The 13,316-nt window shown below is 35.5% G+C and overlaps 1 protein-coding gene across 9 annotated transcripts in view; it reads right to left on the bottom strand.

Annotated features, from left to right (window-relative positions):
• LOC113523523 (MAP kinase-activating death domain protein) overlaps positions 1-13,316 on the bottom strand; it is a 41,806-nt gene that overhangs the window by 18,107 nt on the left and 10,383 nt on the right. For 4 of the 9 annotated variants that reach the window (XM_052902386.1, XM_052902383.1, XM_052902382.1 and 1 more), the window contains exons 7-23: positions 13,048-13,298; positions 12,405-12,657; positions 11,784-11,910; positions 11,259-11,291; positions 9,844-9,935; positions 9,164-9,407; positions 8,564-8,722; positions 7,929-8,139; positions 6,991-7,092; positions 6,472-6,560; positions 5,644-5,838; positions 4,122-4,346; positions 3,527-3,661; positions 3,013-3,066; positions 2,038-2,241; positions 876-1,050; positions 109-350 (exon numbers count right to left, since the gene is read on the bottom strand). In XM_052902386.1, coding sequence (XP_052758346.1) covers positions 109-350; positions 876-1,050; positions 2,038-2,241; positions 3,013-3,066; positions 3,527-3,661; positions 4,122-4,346; positions 5,644-5,838; positions 6,472-6,560; positions 6,991-7,092; positions 7,929-8,139; positions 8,564-8,722; positions 9,164-9,407; positions 9,844-9,935; positions 11,259-11,291; positions 11,784-11,910; positions 12,405-12,657; positions 13,048-13,298 — 2,791 coding nt within the window. The remainder of the gene's footprint in view (positions 1-108; positions 351-875; positions 1,051-2,037; positions 2,242-3,012; positions 3,067-3,526; positions 3,662-4,121; positions 4,347-5,643; positions 5,839-6,471; positions 6,561-6,990; positions 7,093-7,928; positions 8,140-8,563; positions 8,723-9,163; positions 9,408-9,843; positions 9,936-11,258; positions 11,292-11,783; positions 11,911-12,404; positions 12,658-13,047; positions 13,299-13,316) is intronic. The other 5 variants (XM_052902385.1, XM_052902389.1, XM_052902387.1 and 2 more) reach the window with 4 other exon arrangements.

The following is a 13,316-nucleotide window of genomic DNA, read 5'->3' as shown; positions in this document are numbered from 1 at the left end:
ATCCCCGCCTCTCCTACAATGACCGAAAGCGGATGCGCATACGCACATCGTTCAGGAAGACGTGGGAGACGGACTGTGACTGTAAATAGGTAAGGTGTTTGTACGCACGTCGTTAAGGAAGGCCTGGTTCTCGGTGTTGGCGGCGGGGCGGTGGTGCGGCGGCTCGGGCGCGGGCGTAGGCGACGCGTGCCGCACGAGCGGCGACCGCGCCACCAGGCCGCGCGCGCCCTGCGAGAACGGACCGAACGACGCCGCCAGCGCCGCCGCCCCGCCGCCCGCCGCCGCCCCGCCAGCCGCGCCGCCAGCCGCCGCCGCGCCGCGTCCAGCTTCGCCGGGCTTCGCTTGCTTGCCTGTATAACAAGTTGGAAACTTCATCTGGCGCACCGTTACATCTTAGTAATCAAATTAATGGGTAGACAATATTTTTTTATGAATTATCATTATTATGAAACAAAAAATTTACTAATTATATTAACTATAACAAAATATATATCTATCTTCAAGCTAGATTCCGACTTACAGAGTAGACAGAAATCTGTTAAAATTTATTAAAGTTATCAGATTTTTAAAGAATTTATGGTAATACATCAATCAGTCCTTAAAATTGACAATTATATTGAAAATACAAATAGATTCATATAATAAATCTAAAAGTATTTCAAAATAATGCTACGAGATAAAATAATTTATTTCAAAACAAAACCAACTATGAATGAGACTGTTGTAAACTATAACAATTATTTTATATACCTACGGAGATCACGGTTTATTATCCAGTAATTTACTAAGATTTATAATTCTTGTTATGATAAAATTTCAGTAACTTAACTACACTTCTTAGAGGCAACAAACAGAAAGAAATGATTGCAAAATACCTTTAGAACCGAAGAAGTCGCTGAACATACTGGAAGTAGAAGCCGCAAGGCCGTTTAAATCGGAACTAATGTTGGAAAAGAAGTCTCGATGTGTCGCTGTTAGCAAATTAGTAGTTTGTAATGCGGTAGAATCACGACGCGCATTCACACCGCCGGGTAAGTCTTGACTCTCTCCCTGTTATTGATAAAGATTTATAATGGAAAACTGTGTAGACGTAAAAGTGAACTAAAAACAATCAGAGAATTTATATACTTTTTTCTTTTAGTTGTAGTGTTTATATTTATTCTATATATGTGTGGAGTACAGGCCACATATATTATTTATAGCTATATATTATTATTTACCAAATTCGAAATTGACACGCATATCTATTGTTTCCTTTTGGCTTGCCTTCACGGCCCTAGTCTTCTAAGTTCCTTTGACCATTATACATATATTTCCAATTTTAATTCCTGGTTTCCTTTGTCGCCCACAATATGTATCTAATTTAGTATTAAGTGAATTTGCTGGGTACAGAGGAATAACACCTGAGTTCCAGGACTGGCAACGCATGGAGGGTATCATGGGCTAAACAGTATACTCTGTTACGTCCATGGTACTGCTCATGTCTATAGTCGACGGTTACCACTTTCCATCAGGTGGGCCGTCAGCTTGTTTGTCATTCTAAGTTGTGTAAAAAAAAAGATCGTAAGTGGGCACTTACGTATAAGACATGTATGGGTCATATTATATAGGTATACACTACTACCCATACATATACTTGCCTTCATCATATCAACCGTCAACTGTCCATTACTGAACTTTCTCTCTCTTCGTCTTCCCCCATAGACGACCTTTACCATTGAGGGGTTATGCCAGTAATTGTCAATCTTGACAGGCAGGTTGACAACGGCAGTAAGGCTTTGGTGATGTTTTAAGAGGGATGCTGCTATCCATCCCTCAATCCCTCATCTCCCACGAGAAAGGGTGGCCCATTATGTGTTGGGACCATACAGCAAATATATCTATCTTATAGGATATAAATCAACCAGACAATATATAAGAGATCAAGCCAAATTCATTTTGTTATCCATAGCAAAGAATGTGCACGTTATTTATGTATTGATTCTTCGGAAAATATTGTATATATAATATATATTGCTAATATTAATGAAATTATACCTTAATCAAAAGTCCTTTCTTGGCAGCCGCCTCCTTAGCGCTCTTCGTTAGATCTCCAAATGTAGACTTGCTTACGTAAGTAAGGTCTTCGAATGTGTTTTTGCTAACCGCGGTGGCAGTCTTGCTTGCTTCTAATGCAGTTTTAGATGCTTCCTGCATGCTCTTCGATGCTTCCTCAGCTGCCTTCTTGGCGTGAAGGGTTAACTAGAAAAAATATGTAATAACATAATAAGTAAACAAAATTTCTAGAATCATAATTATATAACTATGTATTTCTTTTGTCATGTACTGTTTTATATTATAGTCTTATTTATATGATGATATTAGAAGTCAAATAAACCCATTTTTGTTACTGCAATGTATTTCTCTTTCATTCCCGTTAAATTCTTATTTAACTTGAAAGTAACAAAATACAAATAGTTCAAGTAGGTTTATTGGTGTTTTTCATGTTGCGAATAATACGATTTTTTTTTTCATTTTTTAGAGTGAAACTTTGGTAATATAAAATATGACTCTAAATTACCTTCTTTTAAAAGCACTGAATATAATTTTTGGCAGTATTAATATCCACGTATTTATTTTCTATAAACGATATTTATCTTTTAATAAAAAGAAAATAATGCCTTCTAAATGGCCAAGCATTACTTAATAAATGTTATTACAAGCAAAGCAAAATGCTGTATTGAAAATCCAATCTGTGGCATGTGTTCTCATTTGTTATTGCTACTTACCCAGCGATACCGTGGCATATACTAATTGCAATAAAAGAGCCGATTGTACTGCGATTTTAAACGTTTTGTGACACTAGTACCTACTACCTAATTACCTTATATGTGAAGAAAATGTAGTTACATAAATTTCCTTAAACAAAATAACAGCTACTGAACTCAAGCTAAAAATAATAAGTTGTAATCTATTTCTACAATTAAATTTACTCTACTAGATCTTGTTGCGTGATCACTCAGTGCTCGATACCTGACCAAAAGGCGCAAATATTTTCTTGTCTTCTACGTCTGCCACTTTTCCTTTCTTCAAAATTTGGTGTAGATAAAGTAATATTTAATACAATTAAAATACATATAGGTTGAACAATAATAATTCAGTAAACAATACAATTAAGAGGGTACCTATGCAGATATGGTGATTTTTAAAGCGAAAACTTTGATAACAATAAAAAGATTCTCCTAATAATAATGATCCGCAGAAATTAAAACATAGTGATGGAAAAATTTAAAGTTTGTACTTGTAAATCATATGACGGTATTTTTTATTTTATTACTTGCTTTCTTGCTTGGGTTTCTAAATGATTATTGTAGTTTTCTCATAAGCAAAAAAGTCATTAATTAATTTGACGTTTATTAAATAAAATTTTATCGCAATACCAAATCTGCTGCATAGGCACTCGCTTTAGAGAATTGACAATAACGAAGCAATGTATAACACATCACATCACACTGACTATTATTTAGTAAACAACAAATTCATTTACCTTGTCCATATGCGCGAGTATCCCTTCCTGACTGCTCTGACGGGTGGTCTCTCGCACTAACTCTTTAGCTTGAGCCGCAAACTGTTCCAGTAGTGATGTTTGCGACGCTTGACGGGATACACCACTGCTCGTACTCTGTAAACAGTAATAAAACTGTATTATTTTATCTACCATAGATAACAATTTTAAATGTCTAAAAAATGCAAATTAGCGTGATGGTCGATAGTCTACTTCTTTGTGTACAGTATGGGTATCGAGAACGATAATGATATATGACGCGAACAAAAAAAAAAACAGATAAAACTTTTGGTCATGTTTTGTCAAATACATTATATATTATGTTTTTATATAAATTATAGAAAATATTATTAGTAATGAATTATATAAGTAATCATATATGCCTATTGTTAAAAGAGATTTTTTAAATTACTGCCTAGTCGTAGCATCGTGTTATAAGTACTTTTACTGAAGAAAAGCTCTACAAATGACGTCTGCTAATGTAAGTGCGAGGTCTTCGATGTATCTATTCTTATTCAAATTGCATTATACGAGTATTGGAGTGTCGGATGTGCAAATGCGGTGCTCAGTGACAGACCTTCACGTGCGAGTGATGCGAGGGCACGTGCGAGGCGGAGGCGGAGGCGGAAGCGGGAGCGGAAGCGGAGACGGAGGCGAGCGAGGCGTGCGAGGGCGTGAGCGCGCGCTCCGAGTCGCTGGTGCTGGCGCTGTCGGCGGCCGCCCGCTGCCGGCTCACTACCGTCTTGGGTGTCGTCGTCGAGTTCGAGTCCGACTCCCGCCCAAAACTGCCGCTGTCTGTGTCCTAGGTGCGTAGCCACATAGCGATTATACGCTACACTACTACTAGTTGTACGAGTACTACAATAATAGTGCGCCACCTACTCTTTGTCTTTTTCTCAATGTCCTCTACCCAAAGGTTGTCTGGAAGAGATTGCTTAGCGATAAGGCCGCCTTTTGTATCACTTCTTATTAATATTTACTGTATTTGTTATTTCTCTTTTTACTTGGTGCAATAAAGTGTAAATAAATAAATAAATAAATACTACTAGTTATATCCAAATTTATAGAATCCTTTGAAGAGAGTGTTTAACCAGCGAAACTGAATATTAAAAAATATCGGTCGAAAAATACAATAATAAACAATTTCAAAGCTCCCATTCAGTATGTGATACTCAATGTTTTTTGTCGTGTTTTTTTTTTTTATTTTGCGTAATTTCTGTCCTCTAGCATGGATAGGTTCTTAATTTTACGTACTTATGTTTTGCTTTCACGCTATATATAAATAGGTACTTACAAACCTAGGAAATATGATATCCATAAAGTCGTTTAACACATTGTTATGATTGAGCCAAGAGTTATGAAACCCAAAGCATTAACCAAGTAATTTAGAGTTACAACACTGTGATTATTTGTTAAATTTTAACATCCCGCATATAGCGTTATTCACACACACCTGTGGATCCGGGCTTTATCAATTCTTATTTAAACAGCCAGTTTCTAACTGTCAGTTATTCTGTATCAAATCGTTATGTGAAGTCACTATCAAGGCGTGAAAGTACACTAATACGGATTTCCGAGCTATTCATAAACATAACTCGAAATCGAGTATCGCATAATTCATCTCCTATAGGAATCTCAGTCCAGAGCCTTGAAGCCTTTAAGTAGTGTATGAGGGCGTGTATTTAGCGTAAGCGTGCATTGTACTAAGTGTAAAGCTGTGAAGCGACGTCACGACGTCATAAATAAGTCGAAAATTGTTTGACACGTCGAAATATGTTTCAATTCGATGAAAGAAAATCTGTTGAAAAATATTTTTCTCATGTTGCAACATTTTGTATCCTGATGCTGTGGATTAAAGATTTGTGGTCCAAAAAATATGTCATCCATTGAATATAAACAAATATGTAATATATACACATAAAATACCTTCAACATAACGCTAACGACCGAACATACGCCAGGCGCTAGCCTTCTGTGGCTGTTACGTCGATGTAATGACCACTATTACGCACAGTATGATTGAGAATATCAAACTATTTACAATTCGATGTATTGGCGTTCTGTCAGCGATGATCGATCTAATGTAGTGTTAGACTTACGCTTTTCTTAACGGGTAGCGGATGGTCGCGGGGCGCGTGGTCGCGGGCGGGTGGCTCGTCGTCGGACAGCTCGCTGTGCTCGGAGCTAGACGGCGAAGGCGACGGAGACGTAGATTCCCTCCCCGTCCCCCTCTCGCCGCCCTCTCCCGCCTCTGCCTCCTCGCCGAACAGCAGCGATGACGGCGGGCTGTACACCTACGCACACACCGCGGACATGACAAACAAAAATGATGACACTCCCGCCAATTCGAGAGTAAGGGATTAGTAATAGGGCCCCACAGCAAACAATATATTATATATAGATACACTTCTTGCGCCAAATAGTTACCATTTTCCTCTATACAAAACCTTTGTTTCTAGAAGAGATTGCTGTAGCGATAAGACTTTTTGTTTTATTCTTTAAGAATAAATAAAAAAATTACACAACAACTTAACCAATAGCGCAAGCGGATTTACCATTACTATTATTTATTGGAAAAAATCCAAACAAATTCAATTCGTTATGGTAATTTTTGTGGCCAATTACTATTCAGTGTCAAAAGACTATTTTTATTGTTCGATTGTTGTAGCCCATATATTTTGCCCTTAATTGACTTGCTCAATTTGTTGTAGTTTGAAAGGTAATATTTGACAGTACAAATTAATTGCAATGACCGCTGATCATTAAAATGACTATACATTTAATTGTCGTATTATCAATCAATCAAACACTTGGTATATAGAAAAAAAATTACAAAAATAAGCAGAAATTAAATCTCAAACTACTGATAAAAAACAATATAATTTATTTCTGGAAAGTTAATGAAATATACTAGTACAGTTACTTACGGTTTTCGGATCTAATGATGATGACAAAGTCATTGGGACTTGTACCACAGCGCTATAAGTTTCACCAATGACATGTTGATGGTTACCACCTAACAACAAAAAGCATTTATTAATATACCGTTAATTACACATAAACAAGACTTTCTTAAAGTAAAAAGGCACTTGATTGAATATCGAAAAAAAATGGAAGGCATTGCTATGTTTTTTTTTTTTTTTATGCCACTGAGGTGGCAAACAAGCACCAATGACATGAACGCCTGCAATGATGCGCGCGTTACCCTGAAGAAACCTCTTTACCCCCCTAACAACAAAAAGCATTTATTGTTCGTGGGAATAGACCGTTAATTACATGGCGATAAACAATCATATTGACTTTCCGTTGTAAAGTAAAACGCAGGCACTCTCCTAAGATTGAATATCATCGACAATTGAAAATGGAAGGCATTGCCGGATTTGCGATTTGTAAACATTTTAATTTTACGGTATAATTATAGACTATTAAATATATAATATATGTACCAGGTGATAAGTCAGATGACACCATTTCGGAAACAAAGTCACTCAGTGATGAGTATGAGGAACTTGTGCTCTCGGCGGCTTCTGAATCTGAACCACTTTCATCTGTAAATATAAATAATTGTATTAACACTTTGCTGACCGGTGACGAGTTAACTCTGTTTTTCATATACATACGTTGATAACAGGTGACGAATAAACTAGTCACTGCATTAGCGTGGAGGTTCGTTATCCTACCACGACGGGAAAGATCGTTTGAATTACAAAGCGTTCATGACTAAAAAATATCTTTTTTTTGTATTTAGGTCTCAGCAAAGTGTTACTGAACTACTGACGCCAATCAAATAAATATCTCGTATTTGATACACGTAATGTGTTAGCAAGCAAAGTTATATATGTATATAAAATTATCATTATCCTACCGACCTTTTCTAGTTTATGCACTACTTAATGATAAAACCATTGCCTACAGACATGAACATCACAATACTATGCAATCCACAAAACGTCAGCGTTTCCCTATATGTTATGTTTCTTGATGAATAAAGAAAATTGATGATAATTTTTACGATCAAGAAAACCTTACAAGATCACAAAACTATTTTAGGCATTATTTAAACTCTTGTCAGATCCATATTCATAAAATTTATCAAGCACTATATGTTGTCCTTGGCCATATGGTCCCGGTATAGAGCCCACCAGCCCCCAGAGGAATGTGCAGCAGCGTCTCTCTTAAAACATCTCTAAAGCCTGACAGCGGTTGCCAATCCGCCTGCCAAGCATGGCAACTACTGGCAAAATCTCCCAAGAGGGAGGCTTATGTTCGTCAATGAACAGTTAAAAGCTGATATGATGATGATGATAATTTGTCCTAAAGATCCTTATACCTTTTTCTATCGGCAGTTGTTGGAAAGAATAATATGAAATTAATCTACACTCACCAGTAGGCTGGTTCTCTTGTCGTTGCAATTGTCTCAAAGCGCCGTTGAGTGAACTGCCATCGTCCCAGACCGCGAATCGAATGGGCTGCAAGGTGTCGGCGAACCATTTGGGCTTGTCGCCGATCTGCCGCGGGTCGAACACGCCCGTCTGCACGCGGAGGAACGCGACGTTGCACGGCGTCAGGGACCACTCCGCTAGGAACTCCACCGCCTTCGATATTGTATAAAACAGATGTTTGAGTATGTTATTTAACAAGATCTTATTTTCTGTATTATTAATTAAGAAAAAAAAAAGGATTTATTAATCGCGTATCTCGTCAAAAGAATAGGCTCGTCCCAAACATGACGCATTGTAATATATTGTTATCGATTGCATTTTATGAAATACATGCTATATTACAGCCTTAGATTATATAAGATTACAGTGTGTATGAAAATATATTATTTTCTCAAAAAGTTTATAAATCCAGCCGCTGCAATCATATTTTTATTAGATGTATTCTGCATTCATATGATTATGTAGGTTTTTGGATTTCACAAAGCTGAAATACATTTCTTTATAAAACTTACACCTACATTGTTAGAAATTTCAGATAGTTAATCCAATAATAAAATTTATATAAAATGATACTGACCTGTGTTCTAGCAAATTTGTTTAAAAATGACGTGGTTCTCGGCCGGGATCGTAAAAAACTGTTGATTTGAAAGGCGACCACGGGCCGCGGGTACAGCCGTAGCGTGCGCGTGTGCTCCATGAAATTGGCCAAAATGTTTTGTGAGTTGAAGAAACGGACCTGTCACCAATAAGTAAAAATCAAATCAATTTTTAAGTTTAAATCTAAAAAGGATTTTGTTAATATGTGTAATTTTAATTATTCGTCGTATAAATTATCTGCGCGCGTACTTTCAATATTTAATTTCGAGGAGTTATTAAATAAATAAACATCACAATATATATTACACCGTACCATCTAGTCCCATACTAAACAGAACTATATATATACAGTGTAACAGGCAGGTTGGCAAAAACTGAAAACCAGTGGAAATTCTTTCCAGTATAAAACAATGTAATAATATATTTAGTTATTCCCTCCACCCTGTACATCCGTCCAGATATTTAGACTATGAGAACATAACACTTCAACATCATTAAAGTAAATATGTACCTACATGCCACAACAAGCACATAATAAAGTCTTAGCAAAGAGGACCTCTTAATGTTATAAGTTACTCACCATAGCAACTCTAGTGGCGACATCGACAGAGTCCACGTCGTTGCCATATATGAGCGGGTTGAACGGTTGCCCCTGGTGGGGCTGGTGCGGTTGGTGTGGCGAGGCGAGCGACAGCCGCTGCGGGGTGTGGCCGGCAGACGCGGCGCCGCCGCCGCCCCCTAGCGACACGCGCCGACTCTCCGGCGTGCTGTGTGGAGCCGACTGCGCACCATCGCTTGAAGATCTGAACGACGCCTGCTGCACTCTAGTAGACGACATTTTACAATTAAATTCAAATTTAGAACGACCGACGTAAAGGAGATTTTTAAATCGCCCATATATTTTGTTAAAGTATACCTTACCTACTTTCACAACGTAGAATTCTATTCTTAGCCGTGCCAATGTTATCTGATAATCGTTGCCTGGTTTATGTTGTCGATACGTAATTTACTGTTATAAATTATAAATTGTATGTAACAATATAATTTAAAATTAGTTAACCAACCACTAGTATTAAAATAACCATAAACCGATTTTGATAAAATCTATAAGTATATTATTCCAGATAAAAAAAAAGTTTAAATCGAATTATAATAGGCGGAGTTATGTTCAAAAGATTTTAGAACCTCCTTCTTTTTAAAGTCGGTCGTAAATAGAATTAACGTCACGTCATATTTTAATGCCATAATATAATTACTTACTTGAGAGTGGCTCCGCCGACACTGTCTCGCCTGGATGGCATCAATAGCGCAGTCGCTTGTTCTGCAGTACTATTCGTCAGACTGCTCAAAGCCTGGTATCCAATAATAAAAAAAATATTGAAACTTTAATATAAATAAAAAAAATTGAGAATTGGCGATTTCATACACGTAAATGAAATAACGCAACGTCAGATACCAAATGCGTAGTTATAGTACGTTTATTTATTATTGTTCTCGTATACTAAGAGTAGTTTAATATCCTGTTTTTTTTTTTATAACTAAAACTGAAAGTATTTTTATTTTTTGCTATGGTAAATAAGTATTACTGTTTTCAAGTATTTAATAGTCTATAATATTTAATATAAAATCAGTATTATAGTTATTGTAAAAACTCTTAAAATTGATCTACTCTTAGTGAAAAAGAAAATCCGAATTTTTAAGATTTAGAATGTGCGTTATTTCATTTGAGCACTCTCTATAACAAGCTTAAAATTGTATATTTTTTTTTATATATTTTCGTATAAATTTAGAGTGAATCATTGATTCAATACTTATATACATAATGCAAAAATCTCAATAGCGTAGCATTTGATAATTGAAATAGTAGGTTCCAATTGTATATAAGGCGATATACAGGCTGGCTTAAAATCAATATATAAAAACATTTTAAGCTGCGGGAGCTTAAAATACAGAACTAATTTTCGTAAAATTTTACGTGTGCGATTAAAACTAGCTGGAAATGTATAATGTTTCATTGTTACGCATTAACCAAAGACAAATCACGCTACTGTCAAAATATTATTAAATATATAAATACACATAACAATAAAGCTTTTCGTCACTACTCATATATTTCATACCTGTATACATTCCTTAAAAAATATATACATATTATATAGTATAACAAACAACACTTTCACAACAGTTAACCATGCCGTATAACGCAGTATCTAATTTGACTGAAATTGTGTTATGTATACCTACATACCTACCTACATGCAATTATGTTAATATCTTATACAGATATCTATATTATATTTATAGTAAGTTTATTGTGAAGTGTATTTTGTTATTAATTAACACGTATTTCAGTCAAAATTGAACCACCTTTTAAAACATTTATTTACATTATTTAAAAATTATTTAATAAAAAACACCATTACTCAATATCTATCTCAGAAAACAACGGAAGTGTAAGTCATCGTTCTTTTAGAAAAATATATATATATATATATATATATATATATATATATATATATATATATATATATATATATATATATATATATATATATATAGTTATACTATTATATTTATTTTAAATGATGGTTCAGAACATTTTCATTGGCACAAATTGTTTAAATTGAGTGAATTAAATTCAAAGTGTGCAATGTAAAAAGAGTAGTAATATTTACACCAGCTCCGGCACTTCCCATGAGTTGCATGGCCTAGCGATGAAGAGAGAAGTGAGGGGAGTATGTTAGAAAGAAATCTTATTTCAGTAATCTGTATAAGTGTATAAAAAATTTAAAGGCCAAGATAAATAAAGGTGACACTAGGTGTAAAATAGTGATATATCGAAGTGAATTATAAATTGCATTACATGAAGTGTAGCATAATATTAAAATATAGAATTCTAAACAAACACTTATAATTATTTGCTCATGTAAAATATTCATAACAACAAAATATTGTGAAGGTGAAATAAACGAATAACTTATTTATCTTGACCTGTAAGCTGACACGTTAGTTGCCTGCCATATAGCACATTTTTTTTTATATTGAAGATGCATACACTTGACATAGCAGTTTAGCGACATCGAGAACAATGCGCTCACGAGTGCATTTATCAGAGAAAGATAAGTGATAAGTATTTATAATGTTTAAGAAAAATGTATAATTGTCTCGACATAAACAATGATATAAAAAATATAGTGTACCTGTTTCAAATGATTCTTTAGTACTGAACCCTCAGGTTCGGGTAGAGGGGGTAAATCTTGATCGTTGCCTGTGGGACTTATTAATTTTGTGGCATCCAAATCGACGAGCCATATGTCGTCTGGTAATCTGTTGAAATACATAAAAAACTTAAATGAAAGTTTTTTTTTATAGATAGGTAGTTAAAATTTACACATCAACTTATGGATCTTTTGAAATATAATGGTAGTGCTGTTCAGTTATTATTTTTCATTATGTTCGTCAGTTCATTTGCCATAATTTGTCAATTTTTATCTATGCAGCTTTAGCATAATAAGATCAAGCAAAACAATCTATGGCCATATAATATATGGCCGTGTGGTCCCGGCATAGAATAGGCCACCCCTTCCTATTCCGTGGGTGTCGTAAGAGTCGATTAAGGGAGAGCGAGGGATGGGCAGCAGCGTCCCTCTTAAAACATCTCTTAAAGCCCTACTACGGTTGCCAATCCGCCTGCCAAGCGTGGCAACTACTGGCAAAACCCTTTAAGGGGAGGCTTATGTTCATCAGTAGACAGTTAAAGGCTGATATGTTGATGATGATGAATACAATCTATATTTTTTTATATATTTATTTGTGCTTACCTGAAATTCTTTTTATACGTGAGAAATGTAGCCGGGATTCCTATTAAAAACGGAGTGGGCGCTAGAAGCAATTGTTCTGCACAGCTCATACAACTGGGTAGCAGCGGTATCGCCGGAAACATGTACTCGAGTGGGTACAACATCGCAACTAGCGCCATTACAGACATCGAGAGTGCGTTGTAATCGCGCGACTGGACCACCACTTTGTTTTCTAACAGGATCAATGTGAGAACTTTCAAGCACGTATCCACGCCTGCCAAAAACAATTTGAAAATGAATATATTTTTATGTAACTTCATAAGATATAAGATTCATAATACATAATAAAATGTTTTAAATTTTCTTATAACGTCACACTATTCAAAGATTTATCTTTTATAAAGGAAAATTCAAATTTTACTTATAAGTATCAAGTTTAATTAACTGGTTAGTCAGTAATCGATATTCAAATATTTAATCATAATAATAGTTTTTTTTTTTATAAGTTTATTATCTTTGTATTACTTATTTCATTAAAACCATATACATTGCTATTTAAAGATAAGGCCAGCAGAGGTAACACCTTATTTTGTTTTATACAATTAAGTTTTTTATTATTATATCTTTATACCTAATGAAATCTATCTCTATTTATCTTACTTACCTAAAAGTTCCAAAGGTAAATGAAGCGGAAAATCGACCAATGCGAAACGAGTATGATCGGGTAACGCGAATAATAACGGTGCATGGGCAGTAGGCGACAGAACTTCCAGCTCAATCCTCGTCTTTCCAGGTACAGGCACAGGTGCGGAAAGGAGACGGAGGATCCATGTTTCTATTTCTTTCACATCGTGTAAGACTATAGTCGGTGTGTTGTCGTAAGCTTGGCCTGTTAACACTGACCATACAGTATCTCTGGAAAAGAAATTACAT

Source organism: Galleria mellonella, unplaced genomic scaffold, assembly GCF_026898425.1.
Source record: "Galleria mellonella isolate WM207_F2 unplaced genomic scaffold, CSIRO_AGI_GalMel_v1 utg90, whole genome shotgun sequence".
Lineage (NCBI taxonomy): Eukaryota > Metazoa > Arthropoda > Insecta > Lepidoptera > Pyralidae > Galleria > Galleria mellonella.
The sequence above is the reverse complement of the archived record's forward strand: the minus strand, read 5'-3'. Positions and strand labels throughout refer to the sequence as shown.